General features: G+C 39.1%; 1 protein-coding gene across 1 annotated transcript; it reads left to right on the top strand.

Moving 5' to 3' along the window:
• The first annotated feature begins 484 nt into the window (after window positions 1–484).
• LOC112541644 (proto-oncogene Mas-like) lies at window positions 485–18,224 on the top strand. Its single transcript, XM_025172046.2, has 4 exons — window positions 485–546; window positions 13,743–13,834; window positions 14,331–14,394; window positions 15,996–18,224. Exons 2-4 carry the CDS (start codon window positions 13,807–13,809, stop codon window positions 16,963–16,965), a joined length of 1,062 nt encoding a protein of 353 aa, XP_025027814.2. The 5' UTR covers window positions 485–546; window positions 13,743–13,806; the 3' UTR covers window positions 16,966–18,224.
• The last annotated feature ends 3,100 nt before the right edge of the window (window positions 18,225–21,324 follow it).

The following is a 21,324-nucleotide window of genomic DNA, read 5'->3' on the forward strand; positions in this document are numbered from 1 at the left end:
ACAGAACGAGTAAAATATAACAATGCAACCTTTTCTCTGCTGACTCCTCTCAGAGAACTTTTATGTCAAATCAATTATTGCAGATACTGTTTCTTTGATATTTTCAAACTCACACATCATCTGTGAAAAACTTGACTCCCTACTATGCTTATGAGGTTATTTCTCAAAAGGCTTCACAGCATATCATACAATCAACTCAAAGTATGGTTTCCATTTGTAATAATGTCATGAAATTAATAAATGTGGTCCCTGTGAAAAATAGTATTCTCTTTGATTTTGTTGCTACATATCCCAATTTCCCAGTTGGAGCTGGAATCATGAGTATGCTGATGATATCCAATTTATCTCTTTCAACCCCAGGATGTCAAAGTCCCACCCCAATGTGCAGAGAAGGAGGAAGATGATCTTGATGGAGATATGAAGGAAGTGTTACTTAGGCAAAAGGGGCTGAAGCATTTTTTCAGTCTTCTGGTGGCATCTAAGCAACTGTTTGATCCTCTCCTCTTCTCTCCCTCCTTTAAAGTCCTTTATCTGGAGTGAAATTGGGTGAGCCTGTTTTACAGATTTATTTTGCTTTTTTCTTCTGCAAAATGTCATTTTGTACTTTTTGGGAAGAAGGGTTAATTGTGCCTCATGAAGCTTAATTTGATCTGGGGCTAAGAGTCTTTTCCAGGATGAATCAAACCCCAGGTGATGGATAAATTGCAGTCAATGTGTAATCTTATGGAGGCTAATCATGGTAAATTATTTTCTGTGATGATAATGTTTGTAAAGACATTGGCTTACTGGATGAAAATATTACTACTCTGGATTGCAATATGATGTTATTATGAGAAGATACAAAGCGCATATTAATTTCAAGAGGTGCTGGAAACCATGAAGACAGTACAGTAGTTGCTCGTTGTCATGAACCCAGACTAAAGGGAGCTGAATCTAAAATTGAACAGTCATTGTTAATGTGGATGTTTGCCTATCGTCGTTGATGAAGACCTCGACACCATGGGGTTTTTTTTAGTATATAATATTGAAACTAGATATGGGGTGTCCGAAGATGACTCATTAGGCCAATTTGGGCAATTCAGAGTGTTGCATGTTGGACAAACATGCACGGGCATTGCAGTAGCTGTGCTCATGGCTCTGGTCTTAGGCAGCTCGCACTTACGTTGTGCTTGAGCAAAGGACCTTGCTTTGTAAGCTTGACAGCCCCTGTGGATGAGGCCCCGCCAGGTAGGGCAGTTTTGTGTCTATATCAAGCAATGTCAGGGAGGCCTTTAGTGTGTCTTTATAACTTTTCTTCTGCCCTCTGTGTGAATCTCTTCCAGCAGAGAGTTCCCCAAAGAGGAGCTGCTTGGGTATGTGCTTGTCTGGCATATGAATGATACGATCTGCCCACTAGTTTTGTGCTGTCACCAGCAGTGTGTACGCTGATGAGAGATAGTCTAGATAAAACTTCAGTATCTGGTACTTTGTCTCGCCATCTGGTGCCTAATATCCTGCAAAGATTCAGCTGTCTTGCACACCTTTGATGCACAGTCCACGTTTCATAGGCATAGAGAAGGACAGTAAGTACCACGGCTCTGTGGATCTTCAATTTTGTTGCTGTGCTAATTCCTCAACATTCCCACACAGTGGAGTGCAGTCTTCTGAAAGCAGCACTTACCTTTGCTATTCTGCAGTTGACTTCTGTATCAGTGGTCGCTAGTCGGGAGAGGGTGCTGCCAAGGTAATTGGACTGGTCCACAGCCTGTAGTTTCTGCCCTTTGATTATGGTTTTGGGTTCTACATCTAGTGCATGAGGAGCAGGCTGATGCATGATCTCCATCTTTGGGTGTTGATGGTAAGTCCAAAGTTGTCACAAGCCATGGAGAATTGATTCACATGCATCTCTGGCTCTGAGCCAGCATTCAAGGCATAGTCATTGGCAAAGAGGATGTCTCTCAGAACAATTAATGCAATTGTTAATGTAATGTTGAACTGTATACCAAAGGATTGGCATGTGACTGTTTATCAAGAGTTATGGTTGTATCAAGCTTGGGAGGGTGGCTAAAAGAATCAAACTGAGAAACTGGAAATATGATATTATTCCCGATGTTAAGGAATAGTTGTTATAAATGTGTGATGTATCTGTTTTGGAAAAAGCAGTATTTCCTACTAAATCAAAAGATGCATGAGTGGGTGTTAGCTACTATGGCAGACATTTTGGATATTTTAGAATAAAATTTTGTACTTTTCACTAATATTAGCTTACCCATTAGTAAATCAGTAACTATTGATAAGTACAAAATATAAGGTAGAGTTTTCTCCTTTTTTTTCTGTCTTAGTTTTCAGTTTGTGTGGGGTTGTCTCATTTCTATTTTTAATTATTTTAAGTTTAAAGATTGCTTAGTTAATTGCATATGTATAAAATTTAGAAAAAGAAAGAAAGAAAAGTCCAGAATTATGAGATAACATTCAAAATCGGCTCAGGCAGACATCTCCCTAATTCACTCAATATAAGAAGGAGGAGAAGCTATACCATAATCAGACTTGTGAGATTCTGTTAGTATACCCAATCTCAATAAAACTAGTCTTAGCCTTCCTGTGCATTTGATTTCCTGGGCTAGTCTATCTAGTGGAGCAAACACAGTGCCTGGAGGCTGTGTGGGCCTGGATGGGGAGGAACTGTCTTCAGCTTAATCCCACGAAGACCGAGTAGCTGTGGCTGCTAGGGCCCCCTAGATCTGGGGAGATTCCAACTTTGACCTTGGGTGGGGTTGTACTTCCCCACTCAAGAGTGTTTGTAATCTGGAGGTGTTCTTGGTCTCACAGTTCCTGCCTCATGAACAGGTGGCAATCGTGGCCAAGAAGACCTTGGCCAGCTTTATCTGGTGGGCCAGTTGGGCTGTTTCCTAGACTGGGAGTCCCTTCACATAGTCCCTCATGCCTAGTCACCTCATGGCTTGACCATTCCAATTTGCTCTATGTGGGTCAGTCCCTGAAGACCACTCTGAAGCTTCAGCTGGTCCAGAATGCATTGGCACTGGCAGTGATGGCCTTCCCTTGGTATGTCTATTTGACATCTCTGCTCTGCAAGCTGCACTGGCTGCCGGTGTGCTTTAGGTGTGACTCAAGGAGCTGGTTATGACCTATAAACCCTATATGTCATAGGGCCCAGTTATTTGAGGAATCATCGATCTCCCTGGTGTCTGCCTGGGCGATACAAACCGAAGGTCACTTCAGTTAAACAGCATTATCTTTCAGGACCCAGAAGGTGTACCTTCTCTGTTGTTGGGCTTATCCCCTGGAATGAAGTTCCCCTTACAATCTGGATGGCTATCACCTTGATAGAGTTCCTTTTTTAAAAATACAATTTTTATTTAAAGAAAATTTTACATAAGATTAAAAAACTATGGAAACATAAAAGTAGAAAAAAGAAAGAAACATGAAAGAATAAATGAAAAAGTGAAAGATTACAAAAGAAAGAGAGAAAAATAAAGATATCTAAAGAAGCGACTTCCAACCTCCTTTGCAGCAGTTACAAACATAGTAATGACCATGGTTCCCTTCCTCCCATAAACAAGCCTTTTTAATCAATAAATCCCAAAATCACCAATTCATTTTTATCCATTTTCAGCAAAAAGTCCATAAAGGGTTTCTGGCCTTTTACAAAAGTAATTGTTGTTCCCTCCTTAATCAAAGAAGTCAGTGTAGCCATTTTTGCAAGTTCTGCCATGCTTACGACCCGTTCCTCCATGATGGGTATTTCTGTATTTTTCCATCTTCATGCATATAGTAGCCTCACTGCAGTTACTATATATAACAACAATCATCCATGAGCTTTTTTTAGTTGACTGTCCATAAGTTGCACTAAGAAAAATGGTGGTTTCATCTGAATATTAATTTTTAAAACTCTCTGCATCACCATATCTATTTGTGTCCAACAGTTTTTTGCTTTTTTCACAAGTCCACCATGCACGATAAAATGTCGCTTCCTGTTTTTTACATTTCCAACAGTAATTAGAAGTACTTTTATACATCTTAGACAACTTCTCTGGGGTCATACACCAATGGCAAATTATTTTGTAAAAGTTCTGTTTTAAACTGTAAAAGCCCCTTTGAGTTGTGTTGTTGCCTGCAAACGTCATCTTGTTTTTTAACAGCTTTTATTTCTTTTTTTTTTCCTAGTTATGTTGTATTTCATTTTCTCAGTTATACTCTGAGGTGTCCAGAGTCATCTGGAGGGAAGTAGTGCCCAAATCAAATACATTAAAGTAAATTAAATCACCTTCGCCCAGTGGGACCGTTGTTGATAATTTAATACAGATACCCACTAATACCAGGGAGTGTTTAGATAAATGACTAATCTGCCATCTTGTCTTCCATGTCTTAATGTAATTGTTCTAAAATAACATACGATTCATGTTAGTCCTAGGGATACCCAAGTATTTCACCTTTTTCTTAATCTTAAACCCAGTTTATTCTATCAACTCTTTTTGTTCTTCCATCCTCATGTTTTTGGTTAACATCTTTGTTTTCTGTTTATTAATTGTAAATTCAGCTAACCCACCCAACTCCTTACACACACACATTTATTACAGCTGTAAGGCCAGATACAATCAAAGTATACAATAACAACCATCTTATGTTTATATATATATCTATAAAACAAAACAATTAATATTATTTAATCTAGTCATTAAAATAACAGTGCTAAAATAGATCAAAGTAAGATACTACGTTGTGGAGTTTTAACTCTAAATAATGGTGGAGCGTAGTGTACAGATGGTAGCACAAAACTGGGCAACTTGGGAGAATATTTCCAGGTCTTTGTCCGAAAGGATGTGCCAGAGGTTTGCTGTGCGGAGGTGCTAAAGAGAGGGCACACCGATGGAATTACGGGACATTGTGGATTTGTCAGGACCCTCCACCTCCTGTGCGGGCAGTTCTGGTGGCCGTCCCTCCGGAGGGATATGAGGGAACATGTGGCCAGCTGCTCAATGTGTGCAACTACGAGGGGAGAGAAGGAGAATCTTTGGGACCCTTCTGCCCAATAATTAACCCGGCCATGGTAAGGCTAGAGCCCCAAAACCCGAGGAAAGGCCACACAGTTACGGCAGATGGGGGGCAGTACCCTGGGAAGCCCAATTAGAGAGAGGGGTCTCTCTTCAGGGGGGCGGTATGTCAGATTCAGCCACATGGAACGGCAGGGCGAACGCGCTGCTCAGCTTCGCCTAAGTCAATTTCACCGCCCGGGCGCAAGCGGAGAAAAAGGGGAAGTGAAACCGCAAACTGATTACGGACAGGTGGCGGCGCTTAACTCAAAACCGCCAGCGGATACTTTGCATCAGCGCGGCTTCCCTCGGGCGCTGCAAACAAAGGAAAGCGCAGAGGCTCGGAAGCGAAGCAATCAATGGGCGAGCGATAGAGAACTCCCGGCTTTGCGCGCAAACAGGCAAACCCAACAAAGGCAACAACAGCACAACCCATAGACGACAATCAGAAAGACAAAAGCACCGGACTGAATCTGCCATTTGGGCGAGGGGGGATTACTGCGGGTAATCTGTAACTAAGCAACGGGTAAAGTGCGGGAACGGGGAAGCTATAAAATACCATGTAAGCTATGCCAAGCCAACCCTGGCTTTGTCTGTACTTACTTACGTTACGCTTGAGTAAACGTCTTTGCTGAACACACGTGTCACGAGAGTTTCTCTGAGATGAACGGGGTAAACCTTACAGGAGTAACATTAAATAGGAGTCACACTCCCTGCCAGGAAATCTCTTCAGTATCGGGTATATATATATATATATATCTGTCTAGAATCCTTATATAGGGAGCAATATAATAGCATATGGCTTAATGTTTCTATTGAGCCATCTCCACAAGGACATAATCGAAGGTGCATAGGAATGCCCTTAAAATGTCCAAAAAGGACTGCTGAGGGCAATGCGTCCATTCTAGCAAGGGTGAAAGCTTTGCGAAATTTCAGAATTGTAATAGATGTTAAATAAGAAGCTGGAATAAACCCTTGTGGTAGAAACTGACAAATATTGGGGTGCAACACCTTACTTAAATTTGTTTGTAAATCTATGTCCCAGATACGTTGTTTAAGGGCAGTTCTAGCATTATCAAATCCTAATAAGCACAGAGTTTGCATAGAGAAGCCCAGCAATTGAATTCTATCTAAGGGTTGTTTTTGCCACGGTGATTTGAAATGGTTCCTAAATACTAATGGGGCTAAACCTATAGGAGACAGTAGTAACTTTAGCCAGAAGGTAAGAAGGAGAAACCATGCTCTGGCATCCAATGAAACTATACTAATTCTATTCTTAGGATGGCATTTTTAACACGTTTTGGTACCATCAAAATGGCTCTCATAAACTTATTTTGAATAGTTTCAATTTTATTAAGCTTTGCAAGGGAGCAAATTTGAGAGCCATAGAGGAGCTGAGGTATTACTTTAGCTTGAAAAACCTTGCATGCTGCAGGGATATATAGTAATGGGCTCCTTTTGAGTGGTAGAATCGTATAATTGCTGATGAAGTGCGCTGTGCCACACTTGCTCGATAAAGGAAATGTGCATTCCAGAATAAAGAAGCATGGAATTGCACTCCAAGGTATTTATAGGTGTGCACCTGTTCACTTGGGGTCCCATTTATTTGCCATTTATGGCTTTTATGATAGTGTTGGGCAAAGACTAAAACTTTAGTTTTCTGATAATTTATTGAAAGTTCTTGATCTGTGCAGAAAAAAGCTAGTGCCCTACAATGCTCTTCTCATTCCCACTTGTGTGGTAGACATAATGACTACATCATCGGTATATCATAGTGCTGGAATTGCATGGTCAGCCAAAATAGGTAGATGATGGGCTGAAGCAGCAAGCACTTGAATTATTGGATTTAGATACAAATTGAAAAGTAATGGAGCTAATATGCAACCTTGTCTTACACCTCTGTAAGTTGGGACTGCTCTAGATAAGTGTCCCCAAGGGGTGCATCTAATTTTTAGGGAGGTATTTGAGTAAAGCAACTGAATAAGAACTAGGAGCCTTTTGTCAATCGTGGTATGTCTCAACCTATCCCACGGTCTCTCCCTTGGTATTAGATCAAAAGCTGACTTAAAGTCAACAAAAGTTGTGAAAAGAGAACCACAAGGGGGAGTAGAATATTTCTCTGCTAAATGGTGAAGAACTAAACAATGATCTAGTGTTCAACGTTCCTCTCTAAACCCGGCCTGTTCTTCAGCAATAATATTTTCATTTTCTACCCAATCCAATAACTTTAAGTATAGAAGTCTGGCATAGAGTTTATTTAGTGTGTTTAGTAAATTGATAGGCCTATAATTTGTAGGGTCAAGTCTATTTCCTTTATTTTTGTATATTGGTACTACAATGGCCTGATTCCAATCAGCTGGAAATTGTCCTGTATTGTTAATATGTATAAATAAGGTAGCCAAAACTGGGGTCCACCAATTGTTATTTTCCTTTATTAATTCTGGGGAGATAAAGTCACCACCAGATGCTTTAGCTGGTTTTAATTGGACAATAAGTTCTTTAACCTCGGCTATGGATACCAGCGACCAATCTGGGAGGTCATTACAAGGAGGAATCACATCTGAAATTTCAGCAGATTCCCTTTTAAAGAAATTATTAAAATGATCCTCCCATTTATCTGCAGATATTTGTGTAGTAGGGCCAAAACGTCTATCTGTAAGAAACTGATTTATTAGATGCCAGAACTGAGTGGAATTCTTGAGCTTTGCTGCTAAGATTAAGTTATTCCAATTCTCTTTTATAGCCTGCCATTTCTTTGTCTTCAGAAGGTCTTTATAATTTTTTTTTTAGTCTTAAGTAACTTTAAAGCAACTGAAGAATTTTCCTGGCGAAAGGAAATTATTGCATTTAAGAGAGCCTTTTTAGCTTTAATGCAGTCATTATCATACCAAGATTTAGATCTTTTATATGCATAAACATACTTTGTTGCGTGTCTTGTCGGGGGGGGGGGCTGAAGATTAACAATAATTGATTGATACAATGATATTACTTGTGCATATGAATCAGATGAACAAATTTGGGTATGTATCTGACAGAGGGGCTCTGAGGTCAGAATTCCAGTCATAATTTTAGCTAAATCTTGAGACCATTTATTTTGTACTTGTCCCTTCATTGTGATGTCAATGGGGCAGTGGGCCACTTCTAATGGTTCAAGGTTTGTTTTAGAATCAAAAAAGCAAATTAATGGAAAATGGTCACTATCAGGGCGAGTTCCAATATAAAAATAAGATATATGACATATAGAGTTCTGGGAGATGATAATATAGTCCACCACACTGGCCCCCTTTGGGCACCAGAATGTAAACTCCCCTTTGCCATCAGCCCTGACAGTGCCATTTAGTATAAGTAAATCTAAACTATCCAACAATTGAGCCAAACGAAATCCTGCAATATTACATTTTTGATCTTTAGATTGTCTGGCTAGTAAATATCCCACATCAGTTTTAGGGGACATTTGCCAATTAAAATGAGTTTGTAAAGAGACATCAGATTGGCCCATGCATGCACTGAAATCACCCGCTATTAATATGATGGAGTCTGGATATTGACATGATAGCAAATTTATGTAAGTATCAAACTGATCCCACAGATTATTTATTTCCCTGTGCCCACGAACTGGGGGCAAATATACATTGACAAGTAATACAGAATAAACTTTAAATCTGAGTAGGAGGGCTAGAGCCATATTTGAACCAGACTCCAGCATAAGTACTGGGACAGTGAGCTTAACAGAAATCATAGTACTCAGGCCACCTGATGGTCTACCCTTTTTTGTACTGGGAATTGCATTTAAAGTGAAGGAAAGGTATCCAGATACTAATAGATCCTCCCTAGCCCATGTTTCTTGAAACAAAAGAATATCAAAAGAAGAAATATATTCCATAAATGAAACATCTAACATCTTTGCTTTCCAGCCTGCAACATTCCAGGAGAGGATAGAAATGTCCCCTTCTATAGGGTAGAGTCATTTAGAGTCTGAGGGTACTATCAGTGAGTTAGCAATATATACAAACTTTTCCTTCTGGAATGGGGCCAAAGTTGAAGTTTCCTCTAGTGCTGCCTGGGGTAGCACCACCTGAGTTTGGGGGACAGCTTCCAGTTGGGTGATTTTAGGACTTCCAGTAATAAAATCCAGAACTGAATTTTGGGGAAGAAAACTAGTAGGTTCCAAAGGATGTAATAAAAAGCTATCATGTGGAGAAGGTGATTCTTTTGGTTCTTCGATCCTCATGTTTTTGGTTAACATCTTTGTTTTCTCTTTATTAATTGTAAATCCAGCTAACTCACCCAAATCCTTTATTTTTTCCATTACTATTTCTATTCCTTCCAAAGTATTTTCCAAAATTATCATCCAGTCATTGGCAAATGCCCGTAATTTATTTGTTTCCCATTTAATCCTCACTCCAAGAGTGCTTTCATCTTGTCCTCTGTCTCTTTTCAGTACTTCCAGAGCTAAGATGGATAAATATGGTGACAGGGGGCACCCTTGTCTTGTCCCTTTCTGTATCTCACAAGGTTTTATTAATTCTCCATTTACAATTATCTGTGCCTTTTGTGAAGTATAAATTGATTTTACCTATTTAATAAAATTCTCACCAAAGTCCATATCTTCCAAACTTTTAAACAAGAAAGTTCAGTCCTGATTGTCAAAGTTTTTTTCTATATCTAAAAGATCAGTGCAGCTTGTTTTTCATCATGTTGTTATAAATATTCCAAAATGTCCAATACATTTCTCATATTAACTTTCAACTGTCTTTTGGGAAGAAGCCACGTAGATCTTCATTAATAAAGTCCTGTAAAATGATTTTCATCCTTTCAGCTAAAATAGTGGTAAATAACTTATAATCATTATTTGGTAATGATATTGGGTGGTAATTTTTTGGTAAAGTCAAATCTTGACCTTCTTTATATTAATGTTATATTGGTCTCCATCCAACTGTCCAGTAACTTTCTACTCCGTAAATTAGAGTTCATCATTTTGGCAAAGGTTGTAGTAATTCATCCTCAAAATCTTTATAATAAGAGGTCATATGGTCCAGGCACTTTCCTTATTTTAGCATTTTTCATAGCTTCACAAACTTCCTTGATTTTTATAGGTCCATTCATTATATTTCTGTTTTTCCATAATCTTTGGTAAGTCTTGTTTCTTTAAATATTCATCAACTTTTGCCAGGGAGATTTCTTCTCCTTTATATATTTTAGAATAATATTGATGAATATTTTTTGCATTGTCTGTTATTATAGTGTTTCCATCTTGTAATTTGAATATAATTTTTTCTCTTTTTCTTTCCTTAATTTTTATGCCCACCATTTCCCTGGCTTGTTTGCAAATTCATTTTTTTTTTTTTTTTGGTTTTTCCTAATTAATTTTTATTCTACTTCTTTTATTGTAAACATGGACAACTGCTGCTGTAAGAGTTTAATTTGGTGGGAAATAATTTTTTAACCTGGGGATTTCTTTAGTTCTTTCATATTTTTCTCATCTATAATTTCTTGTGTTTTCTCTTCGTTTTAAGTTTACTATTATGTCGTATAAACTGTTCCCTCATAAAAGCTTTACTTGCATCCCAAACCTTCCTTATGTCAGTACCTTTAAGATTATTTTTTAAAAAACTTTAACTTCCTCTTACATCTTCTACTACCGTTTGTTTTTGTAACAGTATTTCATTCCACCTCCACCTGAAAGAACTGATTTTCCTTTTAAGTGCTTAAGTCACTGGACTGGGGTCTGAAAAAGCAATATCTCCATTTTATGAACAGTAGTAGCCAGATGACTAGAAATCCAGAACATATCCATTCTTCAAAAAGTTCTTTTGGAAAAATAAGCATATTCTTTTGAACCACCATTTTTTTACCTCCATACATCCATACATCTACAAGCTGTAAGTTATCCATCGTGGGGAAAAAAATCGGCAATTTACCTTGTGTTGTTTTAATGTCTTCCTCAGAGGTTCTATCTTTTTGTGGATAAATTACTCCATTCCAGTCTCCCATTAGACACCACTTTTCATATGGTAAGTCCATTAATTAATCCATAAGTCCTTTATAAAATGCTGCTTTGTCTTCGTTTGGGGCATAGATTCCTAATATCAAAGTCTTTGCCCCATGTAAATTAATTGCACCCTCACATATCTACCATGATCATCAGTCAATATCAGTTCTGGTTTATATTTATTTATTCATTGATATTTCAAATTTAGTCACCACCCATCTCACTGGTTGTAGCTGGGGAGTTATATACAAGACAAATCAATTTCTCTTTTTAATTCCTGCTGAAATGAACTCTTCAGCTAAATGTTTTTAAATCAATTTTTTAATATCCTTTTCGAATATGTGTTTCTTATTGACAAATTAGATTCTGTTTTTATTTTTTTTAAATAATGAAATAATTTTCTTCTTTTTTGAGGAGCATTTACTCCATTTATATTCCATGTTGGGCATTTACATTCCATAGCTAGGCCAGAAATTTAGAAAAGTCAATCCCTATCAATATCAATTTCTTGTTGTTGCTGTTGCTTAGTTATTTCTGTCATCTCCATTTGCACGTCTTCCATTTCCTCTTTAATTTTTTTCTAAAAATTCTCTTGCTTTTTGCACTGAATTCAATGAGTAACTCTGCTATCTGAATGTGAAAATCACTCCTTCCAAATTGTCCCATCGGAATGGTTGTATCCTTTTTTGTTTGAGTTTATCAGTAAAAATTAAAAAAAAATGCTCTTATGCAATATTCATATTGGGATTTCTTTAAGTACAATCACATCTGTCCTACTGATTTTCAGTCAGTAAAATGCTGCTGCAGAACTTGGTCTCTAGTCCTCTTCCTGACAAAGTGCAAAAGAATATCCCTTGACACATTTCTTAATCTTGCAGATTGTGTATTAATCCTATATACTTTGTCCATCTCCACATTGTTGTCTTCTTCATCCTATTCCAAAAATTTTGTTAAAGTTTGAACAAACTTTTCTCTGGTATTTTCTCTAAGCTCTTCTGGGACCACTCTAAATCTCAAACAGAACTCTCTTTCTCTCAGTTCTAACTCCTGTTCCATCTCTCTGTTTATTATTTTTGTCTTGCTTTCTAAAATTTCCACTTGGTCTTTAATTTGTTTTATTTCTCCATTCAGCTATCCTACAGATCCTTCAATTTTTTAAACTTCTTTCACTTCCTCTGTCCTCTTTTCAAATCTTTCTTCCATTCACCCTTCAAATTCCACTAGCTTTTTTTTTACAAGATTCAGACAAATTCTGCTCTAGTTCTTCAAACATTTTTAAAAAATATTTCTGGAGTATTCCCCTTTTCTGCCAGTTGTTCTAGCAATCCTCCCCTCCCTTCACCAAGCTTTGCCACTTTTCTGGTGGTCACCATGCTTTTATTTGTAATTCAAAAGTGAAAGTGAGTCAATCACAAAGGTTAGAATTAAAAGGCAGGCTTCCCCCCCGCCCGCCACCTGTTTTTCCCTTTTCTATACCCCTAAGGCTTTAGTCCAATCTGTCTCTCTGTAGTTTTAATCACACAGTTTTCTGGGTGAAATTTATAGTGGACCAGATGTCTCTGAAAGAGCAAAGATGATGCTGTGGTGGTGAATGGCAGCCAGCTGTGGTTTGTGGCTGGCTATCTCCCTGGAGAAAGGAGAAACCGAGAGATCATCCACCTGCACCCTGGACAGCTGCTCCTGATGAGGAGACCATGGGAATCGAAGTCTTGCGGTCTTCCATGAGTAGAGTGACTGTGGCATGAGGAAGAGACTGCAGGCTTGCACCCACAGCACAGCCTTTTTAAGGACATTAGGTTCGCTCAAACCCTTACTTTCTTAAACACTTCCATATATAAGCAATTTACAGTTAAAGAGAGGTCTTTGGAACAGTGGGAAAAGAAAACCACCACTTGGTGAGTCAGCCTTCCTTCCAAACTACAGAAGAAAAAGAGGAAAATAATATTTTTAAAGGCTTTAAATTCACAGCAAATAGCTTAAGAAGACTTTGATTTAAGAAAATTATAAAAGGATAAAGGGGAATGTATAAATGTGACAGGCTAATATTTTGGCGAAAGTGCTTCTGATGTTTGGAACTAATTAGATAAACAGACCAGACATTCATGGGGATGTTGATTGTTTGACATCAAAGGGAAAAGACAACTGGTGGACTTTGCAAAATAAGGAGGCAACTGTGATAGGAGACAGAAAGACAATGGGGTTTTAAAAGAACAAATAGGTAGTTATGCCAGGAGCATAGTCTACTTTTTCCTTTGGCTTTCCCAGGCTCTCTTCACCTCCCAGTGTCAGCCCCACGAAGCAGGCCAGACCAAGAAACAGACCCCACAGAAGTCTAAAATGGCTTTTTAAAAGACGGACCTTTTTAGCAGAAACTTACCAGACTGATTGTCATTTACCTCCCCTCCCTCTTATACTCAAGTGAATCAAGGAAGAGTCTGCTTCTTAGAGCTTAAAGAATGCTTCATCCATAATGGTTCTTGGATATTTCCCTGTGGGAAAATGTGGGAAGGGTACAATTTTCATAGCATAGATTAATGTCACTTCCACATAAGCTATGATCTTGGAAAGCAAAGAATGGTTACACCTGTTTAGAGTATGAATGGGAGACCAACAATCACTTTGAATTCCCCAACAACATTCTTCCTATGAACCATTTTGATACTCAGAAGAACAGTTGAGTTTTATTTCTGTTGATAATTGTATTTCCCCTTAAATTGCAGTGTCCTGGATTGTCCTCCTAAACCATTCTCAACGTCTCTTAAACAAGCAAACACTTTTTGCATAATGGCACAACAATTTAATTTTTCTGAAGGTAAGACCAGCACATAAACTATATTATACAATATTTTCCTTTCCTTTGTGGCTACTACTGATAAAGAAGACCTCAAGTGTTCAAGATGCGTAATTAGTTTCTTCCAGAGTTCAAACTCCAGCACTAGATCACGAGTCCCCATTGTTTTTTCCCCTGAAGGTGGGGTGCGGGATGATGGGAGAAATGGCATTTTGAAAACATTCAGTGGGTGCATTCACAAAATGTCTGCTGAGGGAATTACTCATTCAAAAAACAGCTCTCCTGGAGAATGTAAGAACACCAGTGCTCTAATACCTGCTGCTTCCTCTGGGCAACATCATCCCAGAATGGTCCTTGGAGGGACAGAAGGGATGAAGGCAACCATCATGTCCTTTAAGAGAACTTTCACCAAAGTTATGTTATTGGAAACCCAGACACATTTCTAAAAACACATTTGCATTTTTGCTGCCTGGTGTTATTGACCGTCATCATGACCTTACTGTAATTGCTTCCCTAGGTAGTGCAATGATCTCTGAAGAATATTCCCGCCCCAATGATACTTTGCCTCCTGACTCTCCAGTGTAAGTATGCTATGGTACAAAATATTTTCCTTAGAGGAAGGAAGGCAGCCGTCCAACTGTTTCATAATATTCCACAAGCAAAAATTAAATATAAATAAGGATTGTGTGTATGAAATTGTTATGGTTGTACTGGACTTGGTTTCTCCTATTGTGTAAGCCTGGCTTCAGTGTTTCTATGTGTACAGTATGTGTGTTTGTGTGTACTTTGGCTTTGCAACAATTGAGATTTGATTTGCAAAAATTGTTTTGGAGCATGAGAAAGTGCCTGCGTTCTGCCTGTGTACAATCTGGCAAAATAGGTACATCTTTCACCTTCTGCACAGTCTCACTAAAAGGCAGATTTGTTTTCAAGGGCTGCTGATGGTACATCATGTGCCCTTCAGTGTGCTCCAAAGGACTTTCTTGGAATCAAATTCAAAGTGTTGCACTGCTGTAGGGTTTTCAAGTGTGTTAGAAAAAGAGTTAGGAAGAGACGGGGGATGAAATGGGAGAGACGCTGAACATTAAGTGGAAGAGATGGGTTTTGTAGGAATCCATTAGAATCCCTGCCCAAGAAAAGTTACATGCATTACAACCTAACATTTAAACCCTAAACACTCATCCTTGCTGCTGCTGCTTTACTCAAGTATTCAAGTCACATGGATGCACACTTTGGCATTAGTCCTCCTCTCCCTGCACAACCCCCACCACTATAGACACTAATGCAATGAACATATTTCTGAGTTTTTATAAGATCTAAATGTAACATTGATTTCTTCAGCCTGCATCCACTTGAGAGCTGAATTATGTATTATTTCAGGGAAGAGTGGCTTTTGAATCATGACAGGCAGATTTTTTTCCCCACTACTGGAAAAGAAACTCTGGGTTTCTCTGCACACAATCTGATCTCTCTCAGGTATTTCCTTTATTCAACATTTGGTGGAACATGTGGAGAGATCAAAGTAGCTACTCCTTCTCCCCACATGATCTGGAACCTGAATAAAGCCAATCTCTAGATCACATTAAGAGGGGTACCTGAGTTCAGGCCATAATAGCAGCTGTTGCAGATTTTTCCCTAAAAGCACGGAGTTGCATCATTATTCCTCTCCTCTTTCCTTTTCAAATTCTCCATAGAGTCCCGAGAATGTCTGAATATACAATGAGGAGAAGGACTGAAATTCAAGGCACCCACCTGACCACAGGCAACTGCTTTAAATGGAGCCCATCCATAGGCCCATACCCTTTTTTTTTTTTTAACAGAAAGTTCAGCAACCACATGTTCTGCAGAACTCTAGAACTGTACCTTCTTTTATACTCAGCCAGAATGGCTAATAATTGGTGGGAGTTCTAGCTCTCTAGCATCTCATGGACTTCTAGTTTAAAAGGTTGGGTCTATACTGATGGTAGCAATTCTTAAACCTGTGGAGTCCTTAACCCTGAGCTACACATATTCTCTTCTACTGGATTCTTAAACCTCACATGGAGAGAGTGACTTTACTGCTGTACTAAAAAGCACACTTAAACACTGATATCTGTAAGGAAAAAAAGGGAGGGGGGAACCATACCATGTATCTAGTTCTGTAATTAGAACTGATTCTCTTTTGGTCACTTTCTGTTAACAGGAAACAGGACATGGCTCCATCATTTACTAAAGTGTCTTCAGAAATTATTGAAATTAGGGAAATTTTTGGAATCCCTTCTTCTCCAGTTGATCACCTGTTTGATGATTTAACACGAAATCTTATCAATGCCTACATTGCCATTATCTGTATTTTGGGCCTGCTAGGAAATGGGAGGACAATTTATCTTCTGACTTATTCCGTTAAGAGGAATTCTTTCACCACTTACATCCTGAGTCTCTCCATCGCTGATTTTGGGGTCCTCGTATCCCTCATTATTGCGGCTATATTTGTTGCTGTTTTAACTCTGCGTAAAGAAACTTACTTACTCTATACCTTTTTCTTCCTATTTTTTGAGCTGTTTTTCTTCACCTATTCTGTTAGCCAGTTTCTGCTGACAGCCATCAGCCTGGACAGGTGTGTGGCTGTCCTCTTCCCACTCTGGCATCGCTGCCATCGCCCGCCCTATTTGTCCACCCTAGTTTGTGGCATCATATGGACCCTCTCCTTCCTGCTCGCTGCAGTGCACTTCATTCTCCACCAGACCAGGAGTTCTGGACGTTCACCTTTAGTTTACCAGCTGATTGTGAATGGTTTACTTTGCACGCCGCTCATGGTTGTGTCCACTGTGACCCTCTTGTTCCACGTGGGCTCGAAAGCACAACGCAAGCAAAGGAAGCTGCTGACCGCCATCTTGCTGGCTCTCCTTTTCTTCCTCCTTTTTTCTGTCCCAATGAATGTCGTTTATGTCTTAGAATATTTGGATCCCCCTCATTACATTCTCATGACAATTGGCATAGGATGTGCTGGTCTCAACAGCAGCATCAACCCCCTCCTCTATTTCTTAGTTGGGAGTAAACAGTCAGGAAGGGATCAGCCCAGAGCATCAATGAGGGTTGCTCTGCAAAGAGTCTTCAGGGATGAGCAGGACAGCCCAGAAAGTGAGAAAACCATGGAGGAAGACCGGTTGTGAAGAGTCACTATCATTGTATATTCATTTTTTTAAGCCATAAATAATATATGGTTCAGTAAGAAGATATGAAATTGATGTAAGTTCCCAAACAAAATTGCAAAACTCAAAATAATGAAAGCTGGAAACATTCCTCTATATGTAGCTTCCAGAAGTGAAGAAGAGAGATTTATATCAAACATTCTTACTTTATATACTGTAATTCCATTCTATTTCACAATAGCAGTAACAATTAATTATTACTGTATGAAACTTTAAATATATCTAATTTTTATGATGATAAATATTTGTCTTCATTTCATTTTTTCAACCCTTTCCCCCCAAATTCCATACTGTATAAGATGTAATCAATATAATCGAAATTTGGACTTTTGTTTTCCAAATTAAAATGTCCATACATTTAATATCAAATTAGAAAGTTATTTGCCAATTGGAGAGGTTCTGAGCTTTGCTGTACATATTTCTCTGTTTAATCAAGCTTATTAGATCCTATATGCAGTTATAGATGAAGGGTAAGTAACGCCTCCTTCAAAACAGCCTTCGCAGCCCCAGCCCATTGATTTCTTTATCAGCTGATGGAAAGAGACAAATAAGGATCAAACTGGTCTTACAGGGGGCTGTCTAGGATGGGCTAGGCTGTCAAGAAGAACAGAAAAATATGAAGGAAACCCATTTGTAATGGCTCCTTAAGCAGATAAAATACAATAGCTAGCATTACATTGGTAATGTTTTAACTCATAATTTTATTTTGTAGAAGAATATACGGCTTCATAAAAAAACGCACATTGATGTAAATAATGAAAGGAAATAGGAAAAACAAAGAGAAGAGCAGTGCAAGAGTCAGTTATTTGAGATGGGTGGCCATAAAAATCAAATAAAGAAATAAAGCAATAAAGCTTGCTGTATACCTAGTTTTCTTAAGTATAATGTGAAATTCATAATCTTGAAAATTTCAGACAATGTATCATTCCATTTTATTTCATAATAAAGAGGTATCATAAATAATGATTACTTGTTGCCTTTCCTTTTTGGATTATACTTTAAAATATGTAGCTTTGTGACCCTTTTTTTTACTGCACCGTGTTTTCCAAGCCTTGGTTTAAACCAATCTTTATTGACATTTCACATCCTATTTCTGGTGGCACCAGCTTCACCTTGTAAAGTGCTGGAATGGTGGGACCTTAGCAGACCATCCTTCACATCCATCAAACTCATCTTCGTTTGTATTCTGCATGGCTGATTTTGAGACTGATTGAGTAGTTATGCCCAAAGCTGGCTGTGAGCTGGAGGATGAAAGATATTTGTGATGAATAATGTATCATGTTGGAAGCCCTGGTTGAATCTTAAAGTAGGAAAATTCTGCCCATAACCCTAACCCTGGGAGCACTGAGAGAAGGAAGCATGAACAGGCACCAAGTTGCATGACAGGACAGGACAGCAAGAAATAAATTGTGAATGGCATGGAAAATAGGGGCTTTTGCTCTCCTAGACTTACAGTTAAGTCCACCTACCTGTTCAGGATTGCACTGAGACAACAGCAAACCTATTATCAAGGAGATTCCCTTTTCCATAAGCATTTATACCAGAATTGCTCTGAAACTGATTTCTGGTTAAACCTTTACCTGCACAAAGCACTGAAGATGCACTAAAGGACATCCCCCCCCCCTTTTTTACTGTGCTTGATTAAAGCCAAATACCTTTACCTATATCTCAATCAATCGATCAACCAGTCACTCAACTGATCGAGATCTAGAGAGATACATAGATATCCAAAGCTGTATTATGAACAAGTAAGGTAATCTAGGATAAGTTCTGAACATAGACATGCAAAATGATTGATGTTTCCAATGGCCTTAGGTAGGTACTGGATTTTGGATTTTGGCAAACAATCTGAATTCTTTAGAAGTGCCTAGATAGGGCAGACTCTCTAGTCTGCTTTTCTGGAGGAGGAGTTTAATACAATACTTTATTAGAAATGAAGGTGTCTGTGCTGGTCATATGTAGTTGAAAGAGCTAGGATGTCTTACAATGCTGCGAGTTTTAGAGGAACATGGCAAGTAAGTGGAGTTTACCCATTTTATCAAAGGTTTCCCTTCTATTATCACAGATTTAAGTAGTAACAAAACCCAGAGAATTTCAGTGCTACATATGCTTTGGCTGAATATTGTATGAGTAACTGTCTCATATGTTATCAGAAAACAAACGTTCTTTCTCCAAAAGGCCGAATATTCACAAATGGTATATAGGTAGAATTAAAATTGAACAATGCCTAGAAATACCCAGTTAACTGTTTTTACAGCCTCTTGGAGCTGAAAAGCTCAAATGCAGTACAATGTAGGAAAACTCCAATGTAGTGCAAATGCAGTATTTAAATTCCCTAGAATGTAAGTAGGCATATCTCATCCGCTGTTTGAATATTTCAGACAAAGAGAATCTTATACTATTCTCTTAAGTATTTTCTTTGTTTTCTTCTCATCTCTTATGGGGAAGAAGACAAAAATCCCATGGAGCTAACATAGCACTGAGTAATTTTATTACATCATGGCAACAAGCTGCTTGGAGAATCGAGAATTGAACGCCAAGGCTCCTCTTTCGAGAAGAGTGATTCCACTGGGTGCTGTAATTCTTGAGGAGAACAGAAAAGTGATAGAGAGAGGTATTGGCTGTGGAATTTCATTTCATGTTTATCTCTTGACGGTGAAGATAACCCCAGCAGGAGTCTGGATAATGCTTAATGCCGTCTCAGAAGCTGGTGTGATTTCCCACCCCCATGTTATTTCGTTCCCCAAGACCTCCTGTGGTCAGTTATGACTGGGAAAAAATTCCAGTAGCCAAGCTTTGCAGCTTTTCCTCACTTGTTTTCCTCCTCAACACAACAGAACATTGGAAAGAAATTATATAAAAGAGCTCAAGAGTCTCTCTCTCTCACCCCCCCCCCCCATCGGTGCCCTTTCAGGCTGTCAGCAGGACAACTCTCTGAAAACAGAAGGATACCAAATTTGGAATGGCAGGAGAAGCCAGATCAAGTTGAGAAAGGGGCTGCAGAGAAAAATCACCATAAAATTCCTCCAGTGCATCCATAGAAGAGGGGGAGTTGCATAATAGCTTGGAGTGCTGCTGATGGCTCTCTCGTAAGCCCCTCTCTCCTGTTCACATGACCCAGAGGAGATTTTATGCAGCCCACTCTGTGTTTCACAGCATAGATCCATGCACAAACGCACCCTGATGAAGCACAAATACAGACAGAAACAGCAAGCCATTTTTTAAAAGATTTTTTATCCTACCTTTCTTATTTTTATCAGTAACTCAAGGAAGCGAACATACCTAATGCTCTTTCTTCCTCCTATCTTCCCCACCACAATAACCCTGTGAAGTGAGTTGGGCTGAGAGAGAGGGATTGTCCCAAAATCACCCAGCTGGCTTTCATGCCTAAGGCAGGACTAGAACTCACCGTCTCCTGCTTTCTAGCCTGGTGCCTTCACTAATAGACCACAAAAGAAAATACAGAACTTCCAAAGTCCATTGGATTTGGGTGACCAATAAATTTAAAATAATACTAATACTAATACAAATAATAATAAGCTAAAGTGCTCTGGGACTTCAGAATTCAAACAGACAAGCACCTGCCACACAACACCCCAGACCTAACCATTGTTGATAAGAAAGACAAAAAAGTCTTGATAGTGGACATTGCAACACCTGGAGACAGCAGAAGGGAAGAGAAAGAACTGGAGAAAACCACAAAATATAAAGACCTGCAAATAGAAGTAGAATGACTATGACAAAATAAAGCAAAGGTAGTACTAAGAATAATAGGCACCTTGGAGGCAATCCCAAAACATCTGGAGCACCACTTGAAGACTATCAGCATTGACAAAATCACCATCAGTCAATTGCAAAAGGCAACTTTACTTGGAGCAGCTCACGTCCTGCAATGACATCTTTAACACTATCAGACAACAACTTCTACTTATCCCAGGTCCTTGGGAAGGACTCAGTAGGTGGATAAAAATGCCAAATTGTGTAAACATCTGGCTGACTGTGCAATCAACAATAATAGTAAATGGAGGGCGGAGCTGGCGTCGCGGCGATACGGCGGGCGATCCTGGGCTCCCAGGATCGCAGCCGATATCTCCCCCCCCGGATGGTCCCGATGGACCTAAGCCGTCCCGTAGAGATGGCAATCGCAAAGGGCGCATCCTGTGGATCTCAGGGACACCGCAAGCCCCAGATTGATCCCAGGAGAAGCTCTTGAAGCCGGCGGAGGAGAGGCAGCCATTTAATGACTGCGAAAGCCGGGACAGCTCCAAAGGAAGAAGAAAGAGAGGGGTGTCAACCGGGTGAGATGGACCTTTACTATTC

This window comes from Python bivittatus, unplaced genomic scaffold (assembly GCF_059951505.1).
Source record: "Python bivittatus isolate LINGU-HERP-01145 unplaced genomic scaffold, Pbiv_v1 ctg000590_np1212, whole genome shotgun sequence".
In the NCBI taxonomy this organism is placed as follows: Eukaryota; Metazoa; Chordata; class Lepidosauria; order Squamata; family Pythonidae; genus Python; species Python bivittatus.